Source organism: Prionailurus bengalensis, chromosome B4, assembly GCF_016509475.1.
Source record: "Prionailurus bengalensis isolate Pbe53 chromosome B4, Fcat_Pben_1.1_paternal_pri, whole genome shotgun sequence".
NCBI lineage: Eukaryota > Metazoa > Chordata > Mammalia > Carnivora > Felidae > Prionailurus > Prionailurus bengalensis.
In genome coordinates, this window is record NC_057358.1 from 45,713,588 (window position 1) to 45,733,966 (window position 20,379).

Consider the following 20,379-nt stretch of genomic DNA (forward strand, 5'->3'; position numbering starts at 1 on the left):
ATAAGAAGGACTGCTGTTGAGGTTAATAAGTGAGAATAGCCAGAGTTTATGGGAAAGGATTTAATATGGAATAGAGTGAGCCAAGACCCCTGGGTTCAAACTTTTTATTGAATAGCCAGTGGTGTATGCAACAGTGAGCAAACTGCTTCTTTCTTTAAAAAAAAAAAAATTTTTAACATTTATTCATTTTTGAGAGTGAGGGAGACAGAGTGTGAGCAGGGGAGGGGCAGAGAGAGAAAGGGAAACACAGAATCCGAAGCAGGCTCCAGGCTCTGAGCTGTCAGCACAGAGCCCGACGCGGGGCTCGAACTCGTGAACCACGAGATCATGACCTGAGCTGAAGTCGGATGCTCAACCAGCTGAGCCACCCAGGCACCCCCAAATTGCTTCTTTCTGAGCTTAGTTTCTATTTGTTATGCTCATGAAGGGATTGCGTGGTGGGGGCAGTAAGACATAGGGGGTTGGGGCAGCATCTGGGAACCTTCTAGCACTTTTCTCAGCCCACGAACGTTTTACTGGTCTGTGCTTTGCCAATGTGTTTCATATCCAAAGAGTATATTGGCAGTGAGCACCATAAGGTGATGAGATGTAGCATCAGTGATGCCGTGAGTCATGTTTTTAGTACATATTGACATTCCTTCTTAGAACTCGGTGATTTCGAAGCCAGAAGGGTCTTTCACAGATGAAGAAACTGAGATTCAGGCACATCCAGAGTCCAGCCTTGAGTTTCCTCCAGTGTCCTTTCCAACACCCGTGTTTCCTTCTGACCTGGGACTCCAGAGCAGGGATTGGAAACTCTGGCCCGTGGGCCAAATCAGCCACCGCCTGTTTTTGTAAATCAAGTTTTATTGGCATACAGCCACACCCATTCACTTAGTGCTGTCGGGAGGCCACTCTGGCATTGTAACAGCGGAGTGGAGCGGTTGCAACAGAGGTTGTATGGCCAACAGAGCCTAAAATATTTGCAGAAAACGCTGCAGGAAACATTTGCTGCCCCCCATTCTACGGCATTGTTGATTCGGATGTGCAGCACAGTGTGCTTCAAATCCTAGGCATAACGTGGGATGCGGAAGTTGAAAACATTGTCCCCGCTCTCAAGGAATTACTTGCACTTTACAGCATGAGGCATGCCTAAGACATGTAGAAAGAACAATAACAAGTGATGTAAGAAAGGAGGCAAGTGCTAGACTGTAGGCTGTTTGCAGACCAGTCCGGAATAGTTGCAATAGCATCATGAACATCGATAAAATACAGTTAAGTGGAAGAAGTTGTTTCTTTGCATACCTGAATTGTGCAGTTAAGTCATTCATCCATTTATTCAAAAATGATCACGAATCTGTATGTGCCAGGCCTTTTTCTAGGTGGCAGGGCATAGCATCTCTAGATGCCAAATTTTGTGTCTTTATTGACATAAGGCAGGATTCCTCTGATTCTGTGCCCTCAAACAAACTAAGCTTCTGCTTTGGTTTTAACTATCGACAGCCAAGTCTTCAAAGAAGAATTTTAAGTCGATTTGGCTTTCTCTTAAAGTTCGTCAATTCCATTAAAACCTGAGTTACCAGACTTCCTGTCTGCTTGTCCCTTCCCTGGCCTTAATCCCAAAATCTGCTACGGACACAAGTTTCATTTGGCGCACTGCTTTATAATCCATTCATCGTCCTTCATTTGCTGCACAAACGTGGGGATTTTACAGGTCTGTACAGACGGGTTGTTCCAAGTCCATGATCCATCCAAATAGAGAATATTTCTTTTCTTGTGCTTATCTCACAACTTTTGCTTAGCTCCCTGATTCTCTTTGCAAACATGAGCATCTTCATGGTTATCTGCAGCAGATAAGACATAAAATCCACCCCGCCCCCAAGCTCGTGCTCTCTTTTCTAATAACACACGTCATGGCAATCTTTCAGATCTTTAAAGACACTTGCAAAAATGTGCCTATTATCTCTCAAGGTTACATTTTAAACAGAAACAAAAAGATTCTCATCGAGGAGACACGGAGTCTCCTGTACTGCTCATTTGTCACCTGCCTAGAACAATGTACTTTCCTGATTTGGTTTTATTGACTGGATGAGTTCTGTATGCACAGAAGTTCAATCCTGGAAGCCTCTAACCTTCAATCAGATGAAGAAAAATAAGCTCCGCTTGGATAAGCCTCCAAAGAAGTTGGAGGCACATCCTCAGGGGCCCGGGGGGGGCCAGGGGAAGTCACTCTGTACTCTTCCCCCTGCTTCCACGCCTACTTCCTCCCCCACGGTATTTAGTGCTGGCCAAGTGGTTTTCAGTGAGGCTCATGGACTTAATTATTTATTTTTATTAATGGGCCTTGGGACCAGCCTCGAAGGGAAAAAGACTTTATTTTCTGTTGTTAAGTTTATTTATTTTGAGAGAGAGAGGGAGAGAGAGCACCAGCAGGGGAGGGGCAGAGAGAGAGAGAGAGAGAGAGAGAGAGAGAGAGAGAATCCCAAGCAGGCTCCATGCTGTCAGTGCAGAGCCCAATGCGGGGCTCAAACTCACGAACCGTGAGATCATGACCTGGGCCGAAATCAAGAGTTGTCCATTTAACCGACTGAGCCACACAAGCGCCCTGAGGGGAAAAAGACTTCATAAAAGAGAAGTCTAAAGGGTTCAGTGTGAAAGTGACGAGGGGCAGTCTCGTTCCTGGCCCTCGGTGGTAAGATGTGCCTTTGCATGCTTGTGTGTAAATGTCTGTGTTTGAGGAAGAGAAGGACGGGCGTGGGGCGTTCCCATGAACCAGAGAGGCCCAGGGTTTCAGTACTAGCTAAAAGAGCCACATCATCCCTCACTGTCTCAGGCAGATAACCCTCTGCAGAACCCCCAGGGCTCCCGACCTGGGGTCCCAACCAACAGCTGGCCCGGAGTGTTCCCGGGGAAGCAGCGTGGGCCTGTGGGAAAGCGTGCACTCAGGAATAAGCAGGATTGGAATCCAGGTCTTGTCTCCAAACAGGGGCTTACTGTCCCTGAGGCCTGGTTTCCTTCTCCATCATAAGGAGAATACTAATACCCATTTCCGTAAACATTAAAAAATACATGTTTTCTATTTTTAAAAAGGGGTGCTTGGCCGGCTCAGTCAGTTAAGCCTCTGACTTTGGCTCAGGTCATGATCTCACCGTCGATGGGTTCGAGCCCTGCGTTGGGCTCTGTGCTGACAGCTCAGAGTCTGGAGCCTGCTTCGGATTCTGTGTCTCCCTCTCTCTGCCCTCCCCCACTTTCACTCTCTGTCTCTCTCAAAAATAAATAAACATTAAAAAAAAAAATCTAATACCCATTTCCGGGCTCTGTCGAGTACTAATGAGACAACATGTAAATGCACAGCACCAGTCGGCTAATTACTGAGCACGAGAGCCCCTTCTCTGCTCCGTTTTTTTCTTCGCCCTACTGCAGGGCTGCAGAGAGTGAGGGGAGGGCAGCGGATGCAGCTGGCCCCACCCCCATCCCCACCCCCCAGAGCTGGCAGGGGCATTGACCTCGGAGGCCTGTGTCCTAGGCATTTGTTTCAAGTGACACTGGCCTGCAAAGGGCACCCCTTCAAGGCACCCGGGTTTCCTTATCTCCTTGGAGATTCACCTCTGTGCTCCCTCTCACCCCCCCCCCCCCCGGGGGCTTTGCTCGGGGGAGTATCCCAAGTGTCTCCACCTTCTCACACTGGCTGAGTCACTGCAGTTTATTTTCACTGCACTACCGAGAAATCAAAGAGCCCTGAAAGAGAAGGAAGTTTCAGGACAACGTTTTTACAAGATAAAACGGTCACAGCACAGTGGCTGGGTGGAAAATCGTAGAAGGAGCTCGGGGAGACTGGAAATTCCAGTTTGCTTAAGGACACACATTTCTGTAATACAACGTGACTGCCCGAATGCCGGGAGGTAGGGATGCAGTTTTCCCGGGCTGCCCCCACCTGAGCAAAGCAGGGGCTGGGGTTTTAAGCTCAGCTCTGCCAGTACAGCCCAGCCTCACTCCACGCCTTATGCAACCAGAGGTGAAAAGGGCCAGCCTCGTTTGCAGCTATGGTCCCCATACCCCCGTGGAGCCAGGAAGCACAGATCTCTATCCCTCACCCTCACTTCTCCCCCACCCAGCTTGCCACCGTGCACATATGGTTTCTGTTTTCCTAAGCCGTGGCAGAACGCAAGCAGTTGCCCATTGTAAACACACCTCTGTGTATCAGCACAGGGTTGGCTGAGCTGGATTCATCTGCTTCTAGGTAATGGCTGATCTAGAATTGGGAGGGGGGGGCGGGGGGAGGGTGGGAAGCAAAAACAAACAAACAAAAAAAAAACCCAGACAGACAGACAAACAAACAAAAAACCCTGAGCTGTGCATGTTGTAAAGCTCGTGTTCCTATAAGCAGAGTTTCTCAAGCTTGGGACTCGTGGTAATTGGGTCAAATGATTCTTTGTTGGGGAATGGGGGAGAGCTGACTTGGTCATTATAAGATAGCAGAATCCCTGGCCAGTAGCGTCCTTCACCCCAGTTATGACAACCAAAATTATCTCCAAACATTGCCAAATACCTTCCCTACAGGGCAAGATTGCCCCTGGTTTAGAACCACTGCTCTCAAGCAGAGGAGTAACTTTCTAATTTGTACGTTACTTAGCGGTTTTGTTGCTGAACCTGAAATAAATCCATTAATTTTTTGCAATAAACTTAAGTAAAACAGGGACACTCACCGTCTGGTGAGTTGGTGATTATACCCACGGAACTCCAGTTTACAGACCTTCATTTAAAATTCCATTTGGGCAGTTAGAACAACATAAAATTACTTTCTCAGAAGCTTTCCCAAAATTTTAATTAACCACCATCATTAAACATTCCCTTTGTCGATAACTTGACTTGCCCACTCAGATTTTGAAACATCAGCTTTGTCTAGCATGATTTTTTTCATTAGAAACTATGTTGGTTATGTGTGAATCGCCCATCTTTTTACAGTCTCTGCTCTGCGAGCGTGTACAATGAGTCTCTGGTAAGAGACAGACGTGGGAGTGGAAATATTTCTCCTTAACCACAGGAAGGGAATTTTTACAATGCCTTTTAGCTGTGGGTACCCAGGGCACCTCACCCAGCAGAAAGGAGAGAGAATGCTCTCTGCAACCAAAAAATGGCACGTCACTTGAACTAAACCCTTTTATAAACTTCCTCTCATGGAAGAGACAATCCAAATAATGGACATGTGTTTAAAATACCCATGTGCCTTCATATAAAGGCCCTTTAGTTTAAGAGAAATGCACTTAAAATTAATGAATACTTTGTAATATAAAATTTTTTCACATGCATGTTCGAGGGTTATATTATAGGATAATCTTTTATTTATAGAGTTTGGTGAATTTTATTATAGAGTTTGGTGAATTTATTAAGCATTTTCATTGATGATCAAATAACATTGTATCTGTGCAGATGTGGATTTCGACAGAGCTGAAAAATTGCAGGTAGGCTATGGTAATAACCTCCAGAGGATCTAGGGAACTAAAAAGGTTCTGCCTTTTATTTAATTGAAATCTTAAAAACTAACTCACATGGCTGAACTTTAATTGTTAAAAAAAAAAGAAGAAGAAGAAGAAGAAGAAAGGGAAAAAAATCTCTTGTATGATCAGGCATTTATTTTTATCATCTGGAATAATTTTTAACTAAAGAAACCAAACAATCAATAATAGAGTTATAAAAGCCACTTAATACTCTGAGTTTGAAACAACTGCTTTATGCCACAAAATTCCTGTTGCTACCTCTGTTAGTGACTGAATAATTCAATATGTCTTGAATGTCAACATATTTTTATTACTCAGCTAATGTTGGCTTTGCTGGGTTAAATGTCATTTAAAGTGATCAGCTGGCAGCTTGTTTGGGGTTATTTTCACATTTATGAAAGGGAAAAGTTTGCAAGAATCCAATGTTCTTGAAACATATAGGTGAAGTCTGTTCTCCAGTGAGCCCTGCCGTTCATTTACCAACCAAGGAGCAGATAGCATTCCAGATCTTTTTAAAAAAAAATTTTTTTTGAGAGAGAACACATCTTCAGGGGGCAGAGTGAGAGAGAGAGAGAGAGAGAGAGAGAGGAGAACCCCAAGTAGTCTCCATACTCAGCACAGAGTCCAACGCAGGGCTTGATCCCACGACCCAAGCCGAAATCAAGAGTCAGAGGCTCAAACCAAATGAGCCACCCAGGCGCACCCCTCTAAGATCTTTTTTAGGAAAAGGTTTACATAAAGATCCAAGTTTGAAGCCCCTGCATGGACCTCAGTGCTGGTTAAGCCCTTGCTTGGAGAAATGGTCTCGTTCACACTGCACTGTTTTGTGATAAGTAGAAGGTACCACAACAGTAAAACAGAAACCACAGACACAATGGAAGTGAAAGTCTTTGTGCGGAGGGGATGGAAGGACCATCCGCTTTATACTTTAGCTCCAGTTGGCCGAGAGGTGAGAGGACTAGCAATATATTATTCACCTTCATATGGGCACAGTTTCTTTATATCAAACCGTTGAAGACAATCCAATAGTTCATTACTATTCAATGTTAGTAAAATGGACACTTGAGAGAATTGAGTCCCGATCCAGGTGACACCAAGCCCCTGCAGTGAAGATGATTTCTCCCATGTGGAGGAGCGATATAGGAGTTAGACACAGACCCCCTTTGTTGTTCCTTCTAATTTACTGGCATTCTATGCGATAATATTTGGTTTTGTCAGAGGTTTTCCAACTGAGAGAGGCTGGGGGGAAATGTAAATGCATCTGCCATTGTATGATGGGACAAACACTGAATCCGCAGCTCAGTCCTTGGTTTTCCATTTGTAGTAACAGTGTTCCAGGGCAAGGAGATGGCAAGGAGGGTTAGGGCCCATTGCCTTCCCCACCGCTTTGCCTAGAAATAGAGTCGTCCTGTTACAAGAGCCTTAAAAATGAGCTAGGGGGCGCCTGGGTGGCTCAGTCAGTTAAGAGTCCGGCTCTTGGTTTCTGCTCAGGTCATGATTAGTTCTAGTCCCACATCGGACGCTGTGCTGACAGTGCGGAGTCTGCTTAGGATTCTCTCTCTCCCTCTCTCTGTGCCCCTTCTCTGCTCACGCTGTCTCTCTCAAAATAAATAAATAAAAACTTTTTTAAAAAATGAGCTAGAGTCTTCTCAGTCTTCTCAGTGTGACCCTGACTTCTCCAGGTACTTTATGGTGCTCGGATTGGGTCCCCCACTCTCTCCCTCTGGCTGGCAGGCGGGTAATAGAAGTGGCTGGCCGTTTCTGTCCCCAGAATGGGGTTCAAACTCACAGAGCACCTGGTGTCTTCAACGAAGAGCACCATTTGTCCTTTTCTAAAACCCAGTAACTTGCACATTCCATTAATGTTTAGACACAGATAATGGAGGGGGGGGGGAGGCTACAGTAAAGAGATTTATGGTCATTTCAAGTTTAATGTCAGTTTTCTGCAAGATTAAGCTTCTTAGAAAATGCCACATTTTATGCCAGTTCCTTGCTTGGGCTGTTCAGAGAAAAGGCTGGATTTCATAAAGCTTACACTAAACAGAGCTAAACCTTGTTCTGGAAAGGCCTAAAATTTTACAGATATCTACCTGTTAACTGGCTTCTCTCAGAATAGAAAACCCATCAGGAAGAATGGTGGGGCACGGGCTTCAGAGTGGTGCAGAGCCTGGAATCCTGTGTGTGTGTGCATCACTCAACGAGCTGTGCCCTTGGAGTAAATTACCAAACCCTCTAAGCCCCAGCTTCCTTGTCCATAAAATAGGAATAGCAACAGCACCTGCCTCAGAAGGTGTCCTCAAGGTCAAGTGCAGCACAGTGCCTGCTAGTAGGCTACCCGATACGTAGCATTGTTGCTATTTTCATTACTTTCCCTTCACTTGCAATATCACTAATGCAGTGATCCTGTAAAGTATGTGTGATTCCCATTTCATATATGAGGAAGCAGAATCTCGGGGAGATTTAGGAAACCTGCCCAGGGTGACCTGACTCAATTACCCTTGTGAATATACTCCTGAGAAGGGTGTGTTTCATTCTCTGTGAGGTGCATGTGTTGGCTCTAAAATACTCCACGTCCCAATTAGACACTCCCTGCCCAGGTGTGCTGGGCCTCACCCAACATAAGGAAGTCAGCACACTGTAGTGCAGGAGCCCAGGAATTCATATCCCGGCCCCCTCAGGCCTCAGAGGGTTAGGAAAGACGCACGACACGTGCTGAGCACATACACAGCGTTCGGTAATCGATCATTCACGACCAGCCATTCTGGCTCCAGCCTACCAAAGCTCCCCAGAGTCAACAGTGAAACCCCTGAAAACTAGAGTCTCTTACTCTCATCTGGAGACCATTCCAAAAGTACACATAGATAGGATGTGTCTCCATCCACCCAACAAGGGGGCCTAGAGGGCAAACCACAGACCATGACGGCCCAAATCCAGAAAGCACTAGAACAAGGGAAATTATGCGGTATGTGTCTTCTCGTTTTAATATGCCAGCCCTCAGCCAGGAGCCAAAGCCTAGCACAATACCTGGCCTGTATGAACTCACTTAGTAAATATTTGTAGCCTGGCCAAGTGACAGAACGTCGGTCCTACAGATGGGAAAAGTGATGTTTTGCCCTGGGTTCCTTTCTATGCTGATTTTGTGACAATAAACTGGTTTTTGAGAATTCTGGGGGATGCTGTATCTTCTTTTTGAAAACCACGCGAGCTCACAGTTTCTTTTTCTGCAGCGTTTCACGCATCACACTTGTTTTTCTGCCATTTTTTAGCCTACCCCAATCTTCTCATCTGTATCCATTCAGCCTCCAACACCAGAACAATCCTGCAGCATCACCAGGAACACCATACTGCTTGCTTAAACACTGGGGCTCTCTTTCCGCCCTTAGTCCCCACCAGCCTGTTTTTACCCCTCTTTTGGCTTGCTCTGTGTCTTTCGTGTGAGCTCTGCTCAAGTTCAAGTCATCGGTCATGACCTTGAACAGGCTGCTTCCTCTTCCAGGCCACTGCATCCCCATCTGTGGAGGGGAGGCCGTTGGCCGGGATGGTCTCTGAGGCCTCCACGGGTCAAAGGTTGCCTTTCTCCAGCACCATCTGCCAGATCTCTCTGGGCCCTGGCCTCCTCACTGTGAAATAAGAAAGTTAGACCATCAATCCACACTAGGCAGGAGCGGCTACTGGATTATTTTCTGGTTGTTATTCTTAGGGCCTCAACAAGAAACATAATCAATGTTTTCTTGCCCTTTTCCTCTGTAGACTGTAGACTGCTTTGGGATTACGTCTATCAGTTGCTTTCCGACAGCCGGTACGAAAACTTCATCCGATGGGAAGACAAAGAATCCAAAATATTCCGGATAGTGGATCCCAATGGACTGGCTCGACTGTGGGGAAACCATAAGGTAAAAGGGCACCAGATATTTGTTGTGCGAAGTAATGCCAAAATAAAGCCTTCATTTCCAGGTTGGAGGATAATTGTCTGTCTTCTGCCCCCCAAGTGTGCCCATCATTATTTAGTTTATTCCTCACTGCGCAATTAGTTACAAAGGGAAGGACATAAGTAAAGATGCCACTTCCCATGTGTTACTTATGCCGGGTGTCAGTTAACTTCACACCCCCCGGTCTGGTAGGGCTGTGTTGGAAGTGGCCTTCCATCCCATCCCCTCCACCTGGTGCTGCCACCCGTGTGTTGCTAGGAGCTGAGGAACAGGGGCTCCGTGACTCACAAGGGAGCTGGGGAGGTATCGCTTCTGTTCCGCTCAGTGAGAAACACCCACGTCTGCAAAGGCCCCCTTCGACATGGAAATGCTCACATTCTGACTGTGACATCCCCTTGAAAAGCAAACAGGCAAGAACTGTCCGCCCCACAATTTTCCACCCTGGGAAAAGGGAGTAGAATTTAAAAGATCCAATCTTTTAGAGTTAGGAAAACTGTTGAAGTGCATAGAGGTAAAAAGTGGGTGAAACACCACCCTAAACATGCATGATGGATGCCTGGATAAAGAAACACTGCCATATACATACAGAGGAAGATTACTGAGCCTTAAGGGAGGTTAGAAATCCTGTCACAGGCTACGGCATTGGAGGAATCTTGACGACATTCTGCTAAGTGAACTAAGCCAGTCCCAGAAAGACAAATCCTGCCTGTTGCCACTCACATGAAGTATCTACAACAGGCAAATTTGCTGAACCAAAGAGTGGAGTGGTGTGGCCCGGGGTTGGGGAGAGAGGGGCAGGAGAAAGTACTGATCAATGGGCATAAAATAAAATAAAATAAGGTAAGAAAAGTATAGAGCAAAGAGTCTCTCCCCTCAAAAAATATTTAAATAAGTAAATCTGTATTCCTACTAAAAAAAACAAAAACAAGTAACCAAGATCCAGGCCTGACCGCAGCCAGGTAGATGTGGGCAAAGCAGGCAAAGCACCTTGGTGGCACAGCCCCAGATGAGCTGAGTGAGCAGGGACAGAGTGGGGCCCAGCCGAGCTCGGGGGCTGGGGGGCAGGGGAGGTGGGGGGCTGCAGCCTTAGAGGTTGGAAGCCTGTGCTCTGGTTCCAGTGAGGAAGACCTAATTGCAGGCCATGACCAAATACGGCAAGGCCCCACTGACAGACTCTTCAGTGCGTGAGTCACAGAGAAAAATCCCTCTGCAAGCTCCCGATGGTGCCTGGAGCCCCAGGGCTCGGAACCACTGTATTCTTCCTTCCACAACAGGAATTCCAACAAACAAAAAAATCTCTTCCTTAAAATGACAAACCAGAAACACAAGTTGGAGAAAGGTCGCTGCAATGAAAGAAAGGGAGGGAGGGAGGGAGGGAGGGAGGGAGAAGAAAGAACGAAAGAAAGAAAGAAGAAAGAAAGAAGAAGGAGGAAGGGAGGGAGGGAGAGAAAGAAAGAAAGAAAGAAAGAAAGAAAGAAAGAAAGAAAGAAAGAAAGAAAGAAAAGGAAAGAAGGAAGAAAGAAAAGGAAGAGAAAGAAAGAAAAAAAGAAAAGGAAAGAAGGAAGAAACAAAAGGAAGGAAGGAAGAAAGAAAGAAAGAAAAAGAAGGGAGGGAGGGAGAGAAGAAAGAAAGAAAGAGAAAAAGGAAGGGAGGGAGAGAAGAAAAAGAAAAAAAGGAAAGGAAAGAAGGAAAAAAGGAAAGAAGGAAGAAAGAAAAGGAAGGAAGGAAGGAAGAAAAAGGAAAGGAAGAGAAAGAAAGAAAGAAAGAGAAAAAGAAAGAAAAGAGAAAGAGAAAAATTCTCTGTGGGTTGGAAGGTGAAGGATGACCCACAGATAGGGGAACCTGCAGGAAATTCATGGAGCACAGCAGAGCATAGTCTTGGAAGGTAGTGAGGGAGGTTGCTGTGGGATATACTTTATTAGCCACAGCGCCAAGACTTCTGACGAAAGGGGATTCACCTTCGGAGAAATTTTGGCGCCTGTGTCTAAAGGCCAAGGGGGTGGAAATTGGTGGGCCTGGGGGGCAGCTGGGGGGCAGGTAGCTCCCCGGAGCTGGTAGGGCCACGCGAGCAGCCAAAGAGCTTTTATTTTAATAGCTCCCCAGCGCCTTTTCAGAGGTTTATGTCACTGTGTCTTTGTGCTTTTTTCTCTCTTCCTCCTTTGAACAAACAGAACAGAACAAACATGACCTATGAGAAAATGTCCAGAGCCCTGCGCCACTACTACAAACTAAACATTATCAGGAAGGAGCCAGGACAAAGGCTTTTGTTCAGGTAGCGCTTCCTTTTTCTCCTTTCCTTCTTTTGGGAGGATATTGTTTTCCTTAAATAAGAGGGAGGAGGGAGGCTGTTAAGATCTCTACCTGCCTGTCTGACACGGAAAGCCATCGCTGCTACAAATTGCATACCAGATGCTGGGTTGTTCGAATTTCAGGAAAAGAAGTCGGTTTTTTGTTTTTTGTTTTTTGTTTTTAACTTATGTCTGTCCTGTCACAAAGCCCAAACTAAGTAAGCACAGTGCGACTCAACTTGAAAATAATGCAGTGATCAAATCGTATTATCTGGATTTAACATCCAGGGTAGTTAAGAGGACCGGCCAAAGTAACACCGTCAATGGCAAAGCGAGGTATTAGGTCTAGACTTCCAGGTTCCCGACGCTTGTGAGCAGGTTTCTGAACCAGCGTTTGTCAAACTTCAGGTCATGACCCGTTAGCGAATCATGAAATAGATTTAATGAGTCAGTCTAAACCTTTTTTTTTTTAACGGACTAGAACAAAACTGAACAGGGTGGGATAGAGTTGAAAATATCAGACTGTGTCACATGAAGTAAGAGTGGCTAATGAGTCAGGAAAGCTTTGTTTCATGTGTGCGTGTGTACGTGCTGAGTCATGATGTCAAAATATATATATTTTTTTAATTTTTTTTAACATTTATTCATATTTTGAGAGACAGAGCATGAGTAGGGGAGGGGCAGAGAGGTAGAGGGAGACAGAATCCGAAGCAGGCTCCAGGCTCTGAGCTGTCAGCACAGGGCCCGACGCGGGGCTCAAACTCACAGACCGTGAGATCATGACCTGAGCTGAAGTTGGACGCTTAACCGACTGAGCCAACCAGGCGCCCCAAAATATATTTTTTTATGGTGCATGATAATCCGAAAAGTCCGGAAGCTGCTGCAATAGACACTCCTCTTTCCAGACTTCCTCACAGCTAACGAGTTCCAACCATTTAACCTACCACATAGATTGTGATTCCAAGCACTCTGCCAGAGAAGAGAAAGAATTAGGAGAAGAGGAAGAAAGGAATGTCAAGGACCAGTCAGGAGAGGTAGAAGGGATGGTCACTGACACTGATGGTAATGGACGTGGGGCGACCAAGGGAAGGCTGGGAGAAGGTGGGATCGACGGACATGACGTCAGGTTATGGGTTTGGCAGATGGGACAGAAAAGAGTTTCGATGGGGCTGGAGAGATGGATTTGGAATTGTCTGTACACAGATAGCAAGTGACACTCTGCATGAGTAGATCCATTCGCTGGGATAGATTAGAGAGAGCAGAGAACTCAAGCTTTATTTAGCATTAGGAGTAATGGTAACTTGGGAAGGGTAAAAACAATTGACGTCTTCAAAAACAACAGAAAAGCTTAGTCAAGAGATGGGAACAGAATGGGAAGGAGTTAAAAAAAAGAACCCTCGCTTCCCTGGCTCTGCTGATGGCTTCTCATCATCCTTGACCCTAAACGTAGTCCTTGGCTCCTGTTCTTTCTGGATGAAATGATTCCATTACACAGCTTCAGTTAGACTTCATGGTTAGACTCACCAGCCTTTGTTCTGTATCCAGCTCTAGGATCCCCCTGAAGTCCCCCTGAAATCTGAATTTCCAAGAGCTTCTTATAGTACATGGCCATTTAAATACCTTCTCCACATACTAGAAATATCCCCTGCCCCCCATCCAGGATTCCTGTTACTCATCAGTGGTGTCAGTGTCGTTTTAAGCAACCAACTTTGATGCTGGGGTTACTGTTGACTCCTCCTATATCCAGGTCAGTCATTATGCAGGATTGTCCCTGGCTCTTCCATTCCACACTGTTTCTACTCCATTCTATGTTGCTAGGGCTAGAAGCCTGGAAACCACATTTCCCAAGATTTCTTACCAGCAAATTCCAGGTTGGAGTCTACCAATGACAAGCACTTTCATGAGAATTTAGAAGACATAAGAAAGGCAAAAGCATTCTTGTTGCTTCCTTGTCTAGACTTTATGATTCACACCTAGATTAATTCAATAATCCTTTCTACCTCTGGTCCACTCCCCTGCCTTCCAAATTCATCACACACACTGCCAGCTACCTACCCTACGACACTAATATGATCCCCTGTGCCAGAAATATATATCCCTCTAACTTTTGCTTTTTTAATATATATGCCCTCTAGGTCTATCTCAAGTGTCCCACCCATCATGATGCTCAAACACACACAGATGTCTTTTTCCATCATCTCTTGGATCCCTTGGCCCTAAACCACATCACGATTTGCATTTTCTTTTTTTTTTTTTTTTTTAATTTTTTTTTTCAACGTTTATTTATTTTTGGGACAGAGAGAGACAGAGCATGAACGGGGGAGGGGCAGAGAGAGAGGGAGACACAGAATCGGAAACAGGCTCCAGGCTCTGAGCCATCAGCCCAGAGCCTGACGCGGGGCTCGAACTCACGGACCGAGAGATCGTGACCTGGCTGAAGTCGGACGCTTAACCGACTGCGCCACCCAGGCGCCCCATGATTTGCATTTTCAATAGCTATACATATGAAGTCCTTCTCCCCACAACTAGGTCATAAGATCCTAGAAGGGAGAGGATTATATTTTATATAATTCTATTTTATACCTTACGGAGGCTTTCAGTAAATGTTTCTTGACAAGCCTGATTTGGAATATCAGAAGCTTATTACAGAAGACTAGTCAAGAGAAGAAAGAGGTAGGGTAGGGGGCCGAATATAGCATATCTGTGGATTTGGCCTCGGGAGATTGTCAGTGACTTCAGATTTGGGGGAGAAGTGTTAGGGGATGAAAGGAGAAGACAGAGTGCAGACTCAACAAATCGTACTACTTGGGGAGTTGAGCAATAAAGGGCAGAAAAGAGAAGCAGAAGTAGTTGGAAGGTTCATAGGCTTCCAATAGTGATTTTTGACAACATAAAAGGACAGGATCATGCTATTAGTGAGAAGAGTTGGTCATTTTTGAGGAAATGAGGGATGGAAGCCAGACTTGCCACAAAATGAAGGCTTCTTGGTGTGTAAAACCCTGTGTGTGATCAAATGAAGTGTTAAATTGTGGGTAGTCTTTACAAGGGTTATAGGCACTGAGGGAAGGAGGATTGCAGTGTGGACTGGTGCTGTTGCATGGCCCTTTGATGCAGGGGCAGGGCGCAAAGAATAAGCAGGGCTCAGAGAGTGCCAGATGAGGTTTGGAGGGAAGGCCATGATGTGTATAAGAAAAAAGACTGGCCAGACGAGAATAAAGGCTTCGTGCTCGTCAACGGTGGGTGACAAGAGTTTCCTGGGTAGAGATGACAGAGAACCCAGGTGGGCAAGCGGAAGAGTGTGTCCTTGGCTTTATCTGTTAAGTGGTCACCACAGGCTTTCGAATGTGGAGTGACATGTGTTAGGACCGTTCATCTGGTGCAGGGCAGAGTGGGAAGAGAAGGGTGTGCAGGCACCGAGGGGGCTGTGGAAGCGGCATTCCGGTGAGGGCAGAACCTTTGCAACCAGACCACCTTCCTGCACTGTGGAAATCGTGGCCCTGACAGGTCACTGATAGGATTTCCAATAAGAAGATAAGCCTTGCTGTCTGCACCCAGCTGCAGAGGAAGACAGGCTAAGGGGGATTCATTGCTAGCATTTTGGCTGGATCAGTGATAACGTTGAAAATGATTCTCTTTGCCTTTCTAACTGCTAAGAGCACCACTAAGTTGCCCTTTTATGAAAATTTTCCATTTGGCATTTAATTGGATCCTTTTGAGGTAAATTCAAGTGTTGCATACCATTCCCTGGGCCCACAGTCTGGGATAGAAATGGATATACAGCTCTCGTAGGTCATTGGAAAATCTCTCTAACAGCAGATCAGTGAGCTGTACCAGGGTTCCCTCGTATGGTCGTACAGGAATGCACGACACAGCTCACAGCCACCCTAGACGTTTTTATAGTTATTTTGCCATTTTTTCCAGCACTCAGAGGAAGGGGCACCTCCTTCCAGTTTGTGCTAAGTCAGCATTACTGGATGAGTTCAAATAGCTGTCCAGCTATTTGAGATGATGGGGCCTTTGCTTTTAGTTTAAGAGTTCAAGGTGAAGGCAACTGGAGGAAAATGTAATCTTCTGTGCTCGTCCATTTCCTCTCACCAAAGGTTTATGAAAACCCCGGATGAAATCATGAGTGGCCGAACGGACCGTCTGGAGCACCTGGAGTCCCAGGAGCTGGATGAACAAATATACCAAGAAGATGAATGCTGAGGGAACCAACCCACCACCTCAGCGGGCCAGCAGCCGGGGGGGCCCCCTGCCCGCGAGGGGCCTGGAGGCGAGCCGAGCAGGCGGGCTGAGACTAGAACAGGAAGAGACCCAGAAGTGGGAGTGACACCTGTCTCGCGTAGCGGGAGGGCCCCCAGAGCACCTTAGACAAACCACCCAGCAAAGGCGGGGCTGGAATTCTGGCCGAGGGCACGAGCCTGGGACTCGCCGTTCCCGTTTCCTCCTCATTTGGAACCTCTCCATCTGTAATTCCTCACCCTCACCCGTCCACCTGTTGTTAGTTTCATGGTGTTTTCGTTTTTTGGTTTTTTTTTGTTTAAGACCATGCAGTTTGACTTTTCATCATTCATATAGGGGAAGACATCCGAGGTTGTTTTCCTATGGAAATATATATCTATTATATATACCTATTTTTTTGCAAATCTCACAAAGTGCGGCAAACCCAGCTGGTCAGGAAAGAGAAAACACACGCAAAGGGTTTCAGGTTCCTCTTTATCCTGCCACGTGGATCAGGTTTGTTCCTGTTGCTCTTGGGTCTTGGCTGGGGAAAAAAAAAAAAAAAAAAAAAGATGCTTTTAAAAAGGATAAAGTGAGAAGGAGAGCGCTCTTTTTCTCCCTCTCGCTCTTTCCTCCCCTGCCTCTCCCTCCCTGCCTGCTGTTGAGTTTCAGATACCTTTTAGCAGAGTCCAGCCTCCAGGACAGTCTTGGGAGTTGGTGACGCTCCAACGGAATCAGCGGTCTGGGTGATTTGCAGTGGCACTGCGCAAAAAATAAAATAATAATAATAATAATCCAACCCACATCCGGACATCTGGCTGCCTATCAGAGGGAGGCGTCAAACGTCACGGGTGCTGTGGTCCTCCAGAGAGATAAGCGTCAGTCCAGCTGGCTGCCCCCGGCCGTGGCTGTGAGCACCCCAGGGCTTGGTGGTGCCGAGGACAGAAGATCAGGATGGAAGGCTGTGTGTAGTATTCGGAAGGCCCCAGCCTCTTGGGATTAACTTGCAGGTCCTGCAAGGTTCCCAAAGGCCACCTTGTGGTCAGTTTCATGCCCTCACCTAACTTTTTAAAAATTCCCGGGCTTTTTAAAAGTTTCCTGGCCCCCACGGGACACAGGGCATTGGAGAGCGGAGGACCCTGGAGTACACAGTCTCGCTTGCTACTGATGTTTGCCCAGCCTGGGCAGACAGGAAATTCGTCAGATCTATGACCTTTTTCTCTTCTCCTTTCATCGCTGTGCTTCACCCATTCGTGGCTCTTTCTTGCCTCGAAATAAGGTCCACAGTGTCTTGTAAAATGAGGGAAGTGCCACCCCTTAGTACTTTTGATGATAACACATATTTTTAGAAAGCTCTTTGAGATTTTTTTTTTTTCCTTTTCTAGCCATCTGAACTCTTTTAATATAGGTTCAGAATCCAATCTTAGAAGGACGGCCGTTTTTTAATCCAAAAGATTAGACCCGCCTTACACAGCACCCCCTCCTCGTTTCTCTAGTTTTCTCTCCTTGGTTGGGTGAGCATCTCGCAGCTCCCCAGGGTACATGTGCACGTCGTCAGCGGCACTTCTAGATGCTGCTGCCAGATCCCTGGGTGTCTTCTCAAGCCACTTCTGAGCAAATCAGGGAGGTGGGGGTTGGAGGAACGCAGGCAGGAAGAGTTCTCCCCCAGCCTTATTGACAAGGACACCAGCCTGGGGAGAGGGAAGGACAGATTGACTGCGGGTCAAGGACACTGGAATCAAGGAGCCCTTCGAGGTCCTTCAGTTGTACTCTGTTCCTGCCCCTTATCAGACCGCAGGGAGACATAGAGGTGGCCAGCCTCCTCCACTGTCACATGATCCACCAACTCTACCTTCCAGAAGGCCGGGCTTGCAGTGAGGTCAGGGACCTGCTGATGAAGGAAGGGTTTGGTCTCGGGCCACTTGAATGGTGGTGAAAGTCAGCTGGACCCCAGCACACTCCAGATGTCTTTCAAGAGCATTCAGCAGCATGCACTGATTTGTTGTCCAGCCTCTAAGATGACTGATGTTGGATTGCAACTTGAGAGATTAAGCCAAAAACCTGGTGTATTGGGAAGACCATTGAGTCGAAGGGCTGGAGAGAAAAGGTGGATTTTTACTGAGGCCCTTTGTGTGGCTATGAAAGCAGAGACCAGGGCATGATGTTGCTCTTTCCTAAGATGAGAATGTCTCATTCTGTTCACTTTACCCACACGTAAGGACTCCAGCTCTTTCTGTTCAAAGAATATTACAGCTGAATTATGGAGGGAAATTCCCTTTTGCCCCAAGGATCTCTGTATTTAAAGCAATACCCTGTAAGAATAGGTAAGACTTAGGATGGTGACACCTTCACCTGCTTGAAGAATAGAAAGCACTAATTCCAACGTGCTCCTTATTTCCTACCCCGGTATTACCAGTAAGAACTTTCTGTTGATTCCCTTAATGGCAAAAGTCGTCCTCATTTATTCTCTGAGCTAACACCCGGGCAGTGCCGACACCAGGGATGCGGTGTTTACACGCCGCAGACCCCAAAGATCTCCGGTTCCATTCAGCAAACTTGGATGAAGCACCTTCTAGACACTGGGAGGGATTCAAAGAGGAAACCAGGCGCAACCCCTGCCCTCCAAGAGCTTAGGCTCTACCTGTAGGGTCTACCAGTATGAAATTCCTTACTTCAACACTAAGTACGAGGGGCGATGAACATGTCACCTGGGACCAAATTAAAAGCACGTCCGTGATCTGAATAGCTGGCCTTTCCCTACCGCTGCCATGTGAGTCCTGGGCTTGCAAGATCAGAAATTGGGAAAGGAGAGTGTGGACGAGCACTGCAGAGCGGGGAGAGCTCCCTTCAGTGGTGTCTGAGACGGTCGCTCTCACTTGTATCTCTAGCTAGAAATTCTCTAGCATTTTCTCTTCCCTGCACCCTGGGTTAGCGAGGTTGCCTCCTCTTGATCAGAAGAAAGCAGTGGCAATTAGCGGGACTAGCTATGTGGCTCTTAACATGATCTCTTTTTGTCCCAAGGCAACTTAGTCTTGCCTAAGACAGCATCACCAGTGTCCTGAATCCTTTTTTTTGGGGGGGGGGGGGGGGGGTGGGCAGGGAGCTGCCCACAGAATAAGAGGAATAACACACTGATGAATTTTCTCCTTTCAATGGTGTATTTGGCCCCCTCCGACCCAGGGTCTTTTTACCCTGATACCTTGTCCAAATGGGAACGTAGCTTTAGCTGAAACTTCGATGGCTCTGACAGGATTCGCCTAAATGACTAAGTACCCACCGTCTCCCCCTTTCACTGCCTAGGCTCCAACTCGGAATACGTTTTTGAAACATTCACTCCCTTCTGCAGAAGGGAGACCCGAGTATCCAGGAGGTTAGTATGACTTGCCCGAGGAGCAGACAGCATGCCAGGGACAGAAGGAGGATTGAGATCCAGCCTGGCCAGATCCCCCATTTGACCCATTCCCACCCAGGAACCTGAAGATGAGAGATTTGGGAAAACACACGAAGAACAAAGGGCAGGTTGTTTTTGCTTTTGTGTTTTTCCCCTAGCATTCGGTGCTAGTCGGTTTTCACCCGCTCGGCCTGCTCCCCTTCTAAGCAGAAATCTGGAAGGAAGGCAGTGAGACAAGGAAGCCATGGCAGGAGGGTGGGGTGGGGGTGGCAATAATCCCTGCCTGTCTAAAAACCGCGGAAGACTAACCTGATCCTCTTTTGGCCCCATCTGCATCAACACTAAACAACTACAAACTCCCTGAATCTTTCACACATGCCAAGTGAACATTCTTGAAGATTTCTCTTTGTGACTGCAAACCAGGATGAATCTAGAATTTCTTTTTCTCCTTTTTTTTTTTTGTTTAATTTCTAATCTCTTGTTGTTTATGAGGTGTGGGGTGTATAAGGGACTGAATCAAATGAATGTAACAAAAAAAAGAAAAAAAAAAAAAACAAAAAACAAATGCCTTTTCTCAGGGCCAGTGAGTTGCAAATAATTTTTAAAGAAAAGCCTATAATTGCATCATCTCAATAAATTTTTTATAAAAAAAAAAAAGGACCAAGTCTCTGTTTTTAATAATATGGAATAGAGTCAATGCAGGCAAGGTACGCCAATGAGCTAAATCCTGTCTCCACTCAATTACAGCGTAAAGCACTGTCATGGTTTTTCACTGGCAGGCAGCCTCTGTCCCCGAGCAGTCTGCAGGCACTTTGGACAAGCGGCACCAGAAAGGTCAGTGCAAACCGTTCAGATCTGAGCATCTGCCGCAGGTGGAGAAATCTGCCGGAAGGAACCCCGACGGGAGATGCTTGGGTCCCGTGCTGTGCCAAACATTTACCAGCTCCCTGCCAACTGAGGGGATTCCAGGGTCCTCCAACAATAGAACTGCTCCTTCGTTCTACTGAAATCATGGGTGTGAGCCTGTCGGTGAGGACGGCACAAGTACGGGGTAGGGCCCAGGACTACACAGG

General features: G+C 46.5%; 1 protein-coding gene across 2 annotated transcripts in view; it reads left to right on the plus strand.

Annotated features, from left to right (window-relative positions):
- ETV6 (ETS variant transcription factor 6) overlaps positions 1 to 19,897 on the plus strand; it is a 257,241-nt gene extending 237,344 nt beyond the window's left edge. For both annotated transcript variants that reach the window (XM_043561574.1, XM_043561573.1), the window contains exons 6-8: positions 9,228 to 9,370; positions 11,578 to 11,678; positions 15,795 to 19,897. In XM_043561574.1, coding sequence (XP_043417509.1) covers positions 9,228 to 9,370; positions 11,578 to 11,678; positions 15,795 to 15,900 — 350 coding nt within the window. In that variant the 3' untranslated portion in view covers positions 15,901 to 19,897. The remainder of the gene's footprint in view (positions 1 to 9,227; positions 9,371 to 11,577; positions 11,679 to 15,794) is intronic.
- The last annotated feature ends 482 nt before the right edge of the window (positions 19,898 to 20,379 follow it).